The sequence below is a fragment of the Saccostrea cucullata genome, unplaced genomic scaffold, assembly GCF_032062105.1.
Source record: "Saccostrea cucullata isolate Sc308-1 unplaced genomic scaffold, CSIRO_AGI_Scuc_v1 ctg13533, whole genome shotgun sequence".
Lineage (NCBI taxonomy): Eukaryota > Metazoa > Mollusca > Bivalvia > Ostreida > Ostreidae > Saccostrea > Saccostrea cuccullata.
The window spans coordinates 1-10,935 of NW_026920801.1; the positions used below are offsets into that span (position 1 = coordinate 1).

Genomic DNA, 10,935 nt, shown 5'->3' on the forward strand with positions numbered 1-10,935 from the left:
ATATGCAGCGTAAATTCATGTATAAGTAAAAATGATTATGTAGAAGTCTAAGAACACTTAACGAATCAAAAGAACTAAAAATCCGCTACCTTTCTTTAAAAATATGTTGGAATGAAATTTTTCCGAATTAAAATGATATTAAAGCTTTTCGAACAGAATTGTGATGACAGGTCTTTTATAAAATGGTTATTGGTTACATGATCTTTTATAAAACGTTTATTGGTGACAATGTTTAAGGTGTCTACTTTGACACAACAAATAGAATTGTGATGACAGGTCTTTTATAAAATGGTTACATGATCTTTTTTAAACCGTTGGTTACATTGTAATAGGTGTCTATTTTGAACCAACACACAGAATTGTGATGACAGGTGTTTTATTGGTTACATGATCTCATAAAAAAAGCGTTTATTGTTACATTGTATTAGGTGACTTCTTTGACACAACAACTAGAATTGTGATTGCAGATCGTTTATAAAACGTTCATTGGTCAGATGATCTTTTATAAAACGTTTATTGGTTACATTGTATTAGGTGTCTACTATGACACAACTAAAAGGAGCTGGGAGGAGTCCTCTCTAAACTGTCAGCTACTAGGAGTCTGGGAAAGAAGAAGTGTCAGCACAAAAGGATTCAGTGTCCCGGCCTCGCCCTCTGGTTTCCGACAGGATCAGTTTTTCTGGATAGGAGCAACAGTTTATCAATCGCCATGGTTTAAACTATTAGGTAGTAGTTTGTACCAAAATAAGTAAAAATTAAAACATGTTAGAAGTGTTTTACCTTTGTTTAGTTGTATTCTTGTCTGTTCTTTGTCTGTTCCTCCTTTTAAAAAAATCTTAACTCAAAATAATCTGCTTAAAACATATATTTCTATAAAATGATCTTCAAAACTTACAAAAATGTGTGACAATTATTATATGAAAGTAAAAAAAATTTTGCTCATTTAACTTGTGATACTGTAGTAATTTTTTTTTAGTAAAAACGTCTCAATGCATGTTAATATTAGCAAAATATTAAATCTATATTAAGAATCCGTTTTGCTCCTATGTATAGTATTTACCTTACAATTTAATTAAAAACATGCTTTTACATATAAAGCCTAAAAGGTCTCATAGAGTGTTTTTGTATTTTTTTAAGGCTGCTTTGAAACCTACGATGCAACCGAACATATTGATTTTGATGTGTTTCCCATTCCAAAAAGCACATCTACCTGCACTATTTACTGCAGTCAATTTTATGGAATTGCAGCAATTGGTATATCGGTAATATAGTACTAATCAAAATATTTTACATCTTCGGCGCTCATTAACTGCTTCTTTCTTTACCTCTCTGAAATCTTTATAAACACCACAAAAAAGACTGATTGATAGATTTTATATTGTTTAACTTATTCTAACTTGTTCTACATAATTTTTCACTCATATGGAGACGTCAACGTATGCCGGCGAAGGGCTTCAAATTTTGACCTTTACTAAGAACTCAGGTTTTTAAGGTCTTATCTAGAGACCCCCCCCCCCCCCAAAAAAAAAAGGAGAAGACCAAAAAGAAATGCAATACTTGCACATTTCAATTTAACGAGAAATGATTTCACAATGACCGAAAATTACACGAAGTGATCTTTTTATCCTTAAAAAAAATGATTTTTCAATTTAGAAAATACAACTAGTTTTTATGTTATAAAAAGTGACTCCCATAAAGCCACAAAACCCGTTTTTACTTAGATCAGGACTGACCTCGAGAATACAAAAAATACTGTCTTTCTTAATGACTAACCTTAGATACGAGGGGTTATACTAGTCAATATAGAAATTCTTCTTTATTATAGAAAAAAACATGTTACTGTTATACTGATGTAGAAAAATACCGCAAGAGAAATGAAGATTGTGTCTATGAGGCTTTGCCAGAGAATCCCAATGAACTGTTTGGAGGACCCAATGACGAAAGTGTGGTGGTGTACCAATATATCATACACAGTCCTTTCACACACGGTAAAACTTAAGTTACAAAGACATTTTCAGTTATCACCTTATGATTTTTTGATATAACATAGGTACGGAAGCCAATTGAAAGGGTGGGGGCTAATTGAAAGGGTGGATATACCACCAAAGAAAGGTAAACCCCAATTTTAAATACCTATATTTAGTATATCTTTGCAAAATAGTGGGGTGAGGGTAATTCCCCCCACACACACACACATTCCGGTTCCAACGCCTATGTATAACATAAGATATATATTGATAGATTCCCCAAAAGGCACAAAATCTAATACGTACTATTTTTATTGACTTTTATTTGAAGTAAGATTTTGCTTAATTAGTGTCATAAGAATAAATAATATACTTGAATATAAACTAAATAAATTGTCCATAAAGACTAGATTAAATGGTGCAGAAAACTAGGTAAATATAAGAAAATTGATCAAAACATTCCTATTTTCGTTTTCAGCCCCTGATTTCGGTAATTGTGCTGCCGTGAGATATCTAGGATCACTTCCGGTACATCATCAGTTTACTTCCTGTCAGAACAGAATTGGGTATATATGTGCAGGTAGGTAAACGTAATGTCCAGATATATATTATCTATTATCATATAAAATGAATGTAAATTGAAATAAGTTTATCTTCCACAATTAAAAGTATTTTTCTTACTAGTTTCAACTGTACAAACCAATGGGCTTATCATGAACTTTTCATGTAACACGGACTTTTTTGCTTTAAAATTTGACCTGAATTCTCTTTTGCGATTTTATTTTAGATGGCCGAGTATCAACTGCAGAAGTGACCTGGACAGAAGCTGTCAGACAGTGTGGTACTTTGAAGACTGACGTTAATGGTCATTATACAGACTTGACTGAGTCCGTTAAATATCGTGCATTTTGGACAGGATTTCAAAGACAAAGCAAGGAATACTGGAACCCTATTGGTAAATATGAATAAACACCAAAGAAAGCATAAGATTCTTCTTTGGCACTGGAAATTCGTTTGAAATAACAAAAAAAAAACTTGATGTTTTCTTATGCAAAGATTATGCCCTCACAACCAGCAACAACGTATATAGCAACAGTCTAGGAAGCAACAATGTATACAGCAACAACTTAGGAAGCAACAACGTATTCAGCAACAGCCTAGGAAGCAACTCAGATCATATTCACTGCGCAGCAGTTAAAGTAAAAGGAGATGGAACTCTGTACCCCGTTATTTATCCACAAGTTTGCACAAAGAAATTGCCATCCTTATGCGAAAAATCAACAAAAGGTGACACGTCTTTGAATTTGAAACACAACTGAACTTAGCAATAATTTTAATTCAAATATGAAATATTAGAAAAGTTATGAATTTAAGATCGAATTTTGGAATATATATATGAAATACAATGTACCTTCACACTATGCTTTGAAGCCGTAACCGGTAAAGTTATAAAAACTAATAATGATATGATGTAACATGTTTGCTGAAAGATCAAGTGATATTTTGCATTTTGCTGTCCTTGATCTGACTAACAATTCGTCCATCTGCCCGTCCGTCTGTAAACTTTTCATATATTTAACTTCTTCTCGAGAACCACTGGACAAACTAACCAAATTGGTACAAAGCATCCTTGGGTAAGGGGGACTTAGGGGATTATGCATATCATATTATAAAGTCATTATCTTTCATTGTTCAAAATTATGCTTAAGGAACAAAAAGCTATTTTAACATAAAGGTCACAACCAAGGTCACAAAGTCATTTGTAAGAGCTGTATTAGTGGAGTATGCATCCTAAATATGAAGTCTCTATCTTTCAAGGTTCAAAAGTTATGGCGAACGTTAAAGTTAGCAAAGTCGCTTTTTAAGCATATAGGTCACAGTCAAGTTCACATAGTCATTGACCTGGTATTATTTGAAATGAAATTAATTATTGCAGTAGAATTGCATTCCGAAACTTAAGTCTCTGTCTATCATAATTCAAAAGTTCTGACGAAGGTTAGATTTTGCAGACAAACAGATAAAACAAAAAGATACTGTTCAACATTTGGCGCAAACGTATTTTAGCGAATTTAGTAAATAGACAATCAGACAGACAGGACAAAAACAATATACACTTTGGATTTATCGATCCGGGCGCATAATTAAGGGTCAGGCCCTTTTCAAGGGGATATAATTAAGAAAAGACAAATATAGGGTGGGGTCGTTAAAATTCTTTTCAAGAACCATTAGGCCAGAAAAGCTAAAACTTATGTGAAATCATCCTGGGGTAGTGAAGATTCTCAAATCATGACCCCTGGGTGTAGGGCGGGATCACAATAGAGAATCAAAGTTTCCCGTTAAAATGTGTAGAATAATTCTTTTAAAATCTTCTCAAGAACAACTGGGTCAGAAAAGATAAAACTTATGGAAAATCATCCTGGGGTAGTGTAGACACCAAACTGTTGAAATCACTCGAACCACAAAACAGTGTACCACAGGACTTTAGATCGCGTAGAAAAAAAAAAATAGGTGTTGAAAAAAAAATAAAAGTATGGAGCTCTTTTCATAGGATACCATTTTAGCCAATAAAATTCTTTAAATCAAAATCATTGCTTCATAATTTTACTTTCTATCCATATCTATACGTATAAAAAATATTCATTACAACCAAAGTTCCGTAATTTCTTACACTTCTCGGGATATTCTGAATTCAATTACAAAATTGACCTTTATTTTTTTTTGCTCGACATCAGCTTGGGCCCTTGAAGAGCTAAACATTTTTAAGCGAGAAGGACGGGACAAATTGTCCCCGGAATTTACTCTTAACTCAATGAATATTTGCTTATTTTCATTCAAGCTATACAAGGCTCTAATTCTCTAATTTAAACGTATGATCTCACTAAGTCACAAACAACATTTTAGCGGTCTAATTGTTTTGAAAATCGAAAAGTATATACGGTAATTTCTTTCAATCATGGCTTCTTTTTTATTCATAATCAACATGGCTGTGCAGTTGTCGATGTAGACCTTTTCAGATTAATTTTTCGCGAAAAGAAATAGTAGTAACCTTACAATATGGAGTAAAAAATCAACTTTAAAATGTTGAAAGATTTTTCAAATACTATGCAACTCTTCGCTACACTTCAAACACCGTCTGTTTACATGTGAATGACCAGGGGCCCAAGCTAATGTCAAGTAAAGAAAGTAGGTCATTTTTGAAATTGATTTCAGAATATCTCGAGAAGTATATGGAATTTCGGAATAAGATATTCTAAAATAAAGAATTTTAGAATATTTGAATAAAAAATATTTTATTATGAAAATTGGGTACCCAGTGTAAAAATTCAATACCTTTATTTCTAATTACACACCAATTTTTTTAAGCGATAAAATGGCCTGTGAGTGTACATGTTTATCAAATCCAATTTTCACATTGAAATATATACCGGTAAGGAACAACTGGGCCATAAAAGCTGAGACTTTTGTAGAAGCAGTCTATGGTAGTGTAGATTTTAAATTGTTGAAATTATGACCCCAAGGGGTACGACGATGCCACAATTGGGAATCGTAGTTTCACATTAAAAAAAAATATATAGAGTTTTTACATATTTAGTAATAAATAAATCTCTTTTAGTTGATGGTGGATGGACAGAATGGTCTCATTGGAGTAAATGCGAAGTTGTCAACGGACGTGGTAAAAGAACTAAATCTCGCACATGTACCAACCCCTCTCCACAACATGGCGGAAAATTCTGCAATTTAGGAGAGGCCACTTATGAAGAAAATTGCACTCCACCTTCGGGTAATACATCTCTGGAAATCTCAGTTAAAAGTCACTAGAAATGCCCACAAATAGAACAAGATGCTAAGGATCTAAACTCTCACCAGATTATAAAATCATGCAGAAAAATCCATATCATAGTCAATAATTTTTTTAAACAAAAAAGTAAACTAGACGAAACAGGATCGACAAAGAGTCTGAAAATCGGCAAAAACGAAACTTGCTAGTATGAGTCTGTGATCTTCATTGTGTTATGATTTTAGTTGGAACACGCGTCATTTGATTGGTAACACGGTTTTATCCATTTTGTATAGCATAAATTGCCTACGTCATTACGAGTGACATCAAAAACATATTACTCCGCTTGATGTTTACATTCGAAATACGCTATATTTGAAGCCTTTTTCCGAAGGAAAAAATGGGAAAATTGTGTCATTGTTCTACATTGAAATTAAATTATAAAAAATGAATCTTATTTCAATTTATGTTTATACGATATAATATAACGCTTTTTAGGTCACTTGAATTAACTCACATGACCTACCCCTATCCGTACAACATGGCGGAAAATTCTGTTTGGAGTGCGTCGTGTGTTAACATTGCGAACATTTTCGGCTAATACATCTCTGAAATCGTTTAACCAATTTCAGCAAGTTTTGGCAAATAAACAATGCTAGGGGTGAAGGGAATTCTATCACCAGAATTATAAAATTTTGCAGAAAAATCATATCATTCAATAATTTTTTTCGAAAAACCCCCCTGGAAATAGGCCTGAGGGTGGGGCAAAAACCACTGGAAATTAGTGCCATCTATTATAAAAATCTTTAGTTCTAACACGTCCTTGACATTAAACAGTTAAATTTTGTATAATGTAATGAGTCACAATGAGTTCCAAAAATATATTACTACCAAAACTTGTGAAATATGCAATATTTGAAGCCCTTTTCCGAAGGAAAAAATGCGAAAATTGGTGGGGCTACATAAATTAAATATGAAAATGCTTATTTAATTATGTTTAACGATATAATATTCTCTTTTTAGGTATTAATAAACTAACTAAGTATATAGTAATGATGAACAAGTTTGCGTGTGTTAACATTCAAACATTGTCTTTTTAATGGCTCCCAAGGTCAACAAATTTTGGCATAAGACCATCTATGGGCTCAAAAATTTTGTTTATATAGTGAAAAAACATCTTCTTCTCTGTTGTTGTGTATTAAATAAACTTACTAAGTAAATAGTTATGATGACGAAGAGTGACCCTTCAAAAATTGAGAACTTTATGGCCCCAGGAAAAGGGGTCATGGTGTTAGTGCGGGGATCTATTAATTATATAATGAAGATACATTAAATCTTCTCTGCTCCAGAGAATAAAATAATTTAACTAAGAACATAGTTTTGATGAACAAGAAATTGTGAATTTTATGGCCCCAAATGCAAGGTTTCTGGTGTAAGGGCGGGGCTCTATTATATAGTAAAATACATGAATTCTTTGAAAATCTTCACTACTCCTAGGTATTAAATAAACTAACTAAGTACATAGTTATGATGAGCAAGTTTGCAACTTTCAAAATTGTGAATTTAATGGACCCAAGGTCAGGGGTTTTGGTGTTAGGGCAGGGTTCTATTGTTTATGTAGTGAAAATACATTAATTATGTGAAAATCTTCTTCTCTGCTTTTGGGAATTAAATAAACTAACTAAGTATATAGTTATGATGAAGAAGAGTGACCCTTCTACCGAAAAATTGAATATTTTATGGCCCCAGGGTTAGTGGTTTTGGTGTTAGGGCGGGACTTTATTGTTTATATAGTGAAAAAAACTATAAATCTTTAAAAATTTCCTTCTCTGCTCCTGGGTATTTAGCAGATAAACTACCAGGTAACGTAACAAGGGCCCTTCTTCCAGAATTGTGATTTTCAAGGCCCCTAGGTCAGGGGTACTGTAGACAAGGTTAGGGGCTCTACTTATATACTGAAAATGAATCAATTGTTTTAAATCTGCTCCCTGGTATTAATTAAACATTTGTAATAAGCAAGGGTGCCTTTTCAAAAATTGTGCAATTATGGACGTAGAATGATGGGTTTTTGTGTGGAAGGGGCACTATTGATTATTGCTGAATATTACTGATTAGTTGAAATGCATTTTTTGTTCCCCTATTCTTCCTATGGGTTTTAGTAACCAAACTAAGAAATTGCTGAGTGTATTGTTTTGATGATCAATGGTGCCTCAATAAAAATTGTAAAGGACAAAGCATGTAGCTTAAATCATGAACTAAATTGAAACATTGGAAAGTTGTTGCTTGATGCTCATTTGACCTATAAGGCCCATGGTCTTCTTCTTTATAAATTGCTTCATGTTAAAGTTACGTTATATCATATAGCAAAAGTTGAAATAACCACATTCCTTAAATAACATAGAAACAATAATGCTTTTATTATATAGCTAATAAATAGTCTCTAATAAAATACTACTAAAACCTAGAGAATTTTAGCGTTGAATATCTTGACGTTTTATTGAACGCTAACTTTGTATGGCGTATATGAGTATGCCCGAAACATTCCGAATACGAGCGTTCAATATCGAACGCCGCGTTGTAAACAAAAAAATTTGTCTAGTAAAATTGTCAGAGCTAAATTAAAGAAAAGAAGTGACATCTAGGTAAGATGTGTTTATTTTTCACACTAAAAAAATTATTTCATGAGAATAAAGTACGTATTAGACCAATTAAAACCTAAATAAGCAAATCATATCGCTCGGTAAGGTCATCGGAATGATGCGATTTTGAACGCTAACAGGACAGACGTTAATTTGAATACTGATACTAGAAAATCATTAATTTGAGGTTTTTTTTTGTTTTAATATTATTATAAATTATGTGAAAATGTTTTAGAAGGAGTTATTGAACTTTTATTGATGCATGTTGGCTCTCGTTGGCTGTTCAAATGCGCTTGCGAGCTCGTGCATCTGAACAGCCCACTCGTGCCAATATTAACCAATATAAGTTCAATAACCCTTTAATATTCAACACAATATATACAGATTATATCAGGTATAATTTCCACATATACAACATGCTTGGTTCGTGCTTTGTGCATCGTATGGCACCTTGGTTAGAGGTTCTAGTGCTAGGGTGGGGCTATATAGATTATATGGTTACATGTAAATGCATAAGTTCTTTTGAAATTCTTCTTCTTGGGCATTAAATGATCTAACCGAGTGCAAAGTTCATTTGAATATGGCTGACTTTTCCAAAATTTCTAAGAATTTTTTTTTCGTCGGACCCGCATGCTCAAATTTAAACTTACCTATACAAATAATATTAATTTAAATTTCCCACACCATGGGAATTCCGTACAGTTTTCTGTTTCATTTCCGCTCTATTTATCGTACTTTTATTTTTATTCACTTTCACTGCAAGTCAGAAAAAATATTATTGTCTGCTCATTTTTTTTACGCCCCACCTAAGCATTTTGCCCACAAAATGTAATATCATTATTATTATTTAACTGCTAGCCCGCTCATACTTTTTTCATCAACTGTCAGACGAACAAGAAATTGAATTGGTGTGGCCTAAAGTAGAAAAATAAGAGTTAGATATATGCTTGATTAAAGGATATAATTCTTAAAGCCAGGGAAAGTTTAAACTTCACGAAATTAATATCAAGAGTAGCTACAAAAATCATCGGCGTAAATCGAAGGTTTTTACAATGCATGCATCTGTACCTCTCTGCACCTGCTTTATCTGTCTGAATTTTCTCAAGCAGAGCGCTGCGGTTCTACAGCTACTATATATCTTGAAGTATTCAGAAGAAGACGCCATTTAACAGTTTAATCAATTGTAGTATTTGTAATCTACTGAGAGGTCCTCTTATTTATTTTCACTTTACATAAAAGCTACTGTATATAATGTAATTTAAATACCAGTTGAAATAAAAGGAATTAATTTTACAAGATTTTTGATAATATAAAAAGAAGGGTACTTAAGTACGTTTAATGATCATTTAAGGTTGCAAAACAAAACTCAAATCTCTGTTCATTAAATGCTCTTTAAAGAACAAGAGGCCAATTTGAAAGGGAGTGAAACTCTTTTTAATTATAAAGCTCAGGAACTATAGGCTAATATTGTTTTTTTTAGTCAGAATGGTGATAATGACAAATGGGGACAAGTAAAGGGAAATTAAGCAATCAATAAAATTTTGTTGTTAATTATTATTTATCCAGTATCGATGCTAGTATTTAATATGTTAATTGATTTTCTTATTAATTATTTATGTAATATCGATATTTAATATGTTAATTGACATTCCAAATTAATCAATCTTTCTACTTTCTCTGACAGATGAACTCTGATAAGGGAAGCAAACGTAAAATTGTATAAAGGTGAGTAAACCACTGGATAGAGACAGTTTTATTTAAGAATTGGTTTTGTTTAGGTATAACTTGGCTATATAATATTGAATGAAAGACATACATCTCCCCTCTCCCCGATATAATTGTGTGTTGCAGCCAAAATTTAACTTGTCCTTCATCTGTTGAAACCCCACTTTACATAATAGGAAGATAACCAACAGTAATGATTTTCAAAGTATATTCAATGAAGGAATAAAAGTTCTATACAGAACCAACATATCTCTGAAAACAGAGATTGGATTAGATGCCAAAGTGGACAAAACATTCCCTGTCAAAAAATTTCTTATTATAAAAATCAGAAAAGATAACGATAGAAAAGTTAGAAAACATACCCAGTAGTGTTAATTTAACATCAATGTTTTTTTTTTCTTCAGTGATATATCTTAATAAGAGACTGACATTGTGTCATGATCTGTTGCGTCCTTTAGTATGAGTACAAAGGGATATGTACAATTAATAAATAAAGAATGAAAATGAATATTTCCAATGATAAAACGGTGAGGTCATACAGTAAAAGTCTTTTATTATTCTATGTCTTTTTTAAGTTTACATATTAAAAGTCTTTACTTATTTTATAATTATTTTTTAAGGTTATATAGTGAAAGTCTTTACTTTTGTTTGATTACAAATAAAATGAGATCCAGAATGTATGTCTTAAAAAGAAATTGAGATTATCAAAGGACTTGCCACAGTTAATCATTCAGAAAAGAGACAAAACCCCCAAAATAGTTAGTGCTAGCATGAATTCCAATTCACTGAAATAAAACAAACGCGAAATTGAGAATGGAAAAAAAGA

At 32.3% G+C, this 10,935-nt stretch overlaps 1 protein-coding gene across 1 annotated transcript; it reads left to right on the plus strand.

The window, feature by feature from the left end:
* The first annotated feature begins 133 nt into the window (after nt 1-133).
* On the plus strand, nt 134-10,111 carry LOC134258192 (uncharacterized). Its single transcript, XM_062740737.1, has 8 exons — nt 134-726; nt 1,138-1,262; nt 1,826-1,988; nt 2,446-2,547; nt 2,755-2,922; nt 3,024-3,254; nt 5,581-5,748; nt 10,069-10,111. Exons 1-8 carry the CDS (start codon nt 495-497, stop codon nt 10,077-10,079), a joined length of 1,200 nt encoding a protein of 399 aa, XP_062596721.1. The 5' UTR covers nt 134-494; the 3' UTR covers nt 10,080-10,111.
* Nucleotides 10,112-10,935: the final 824 nt, after the last annotated feature.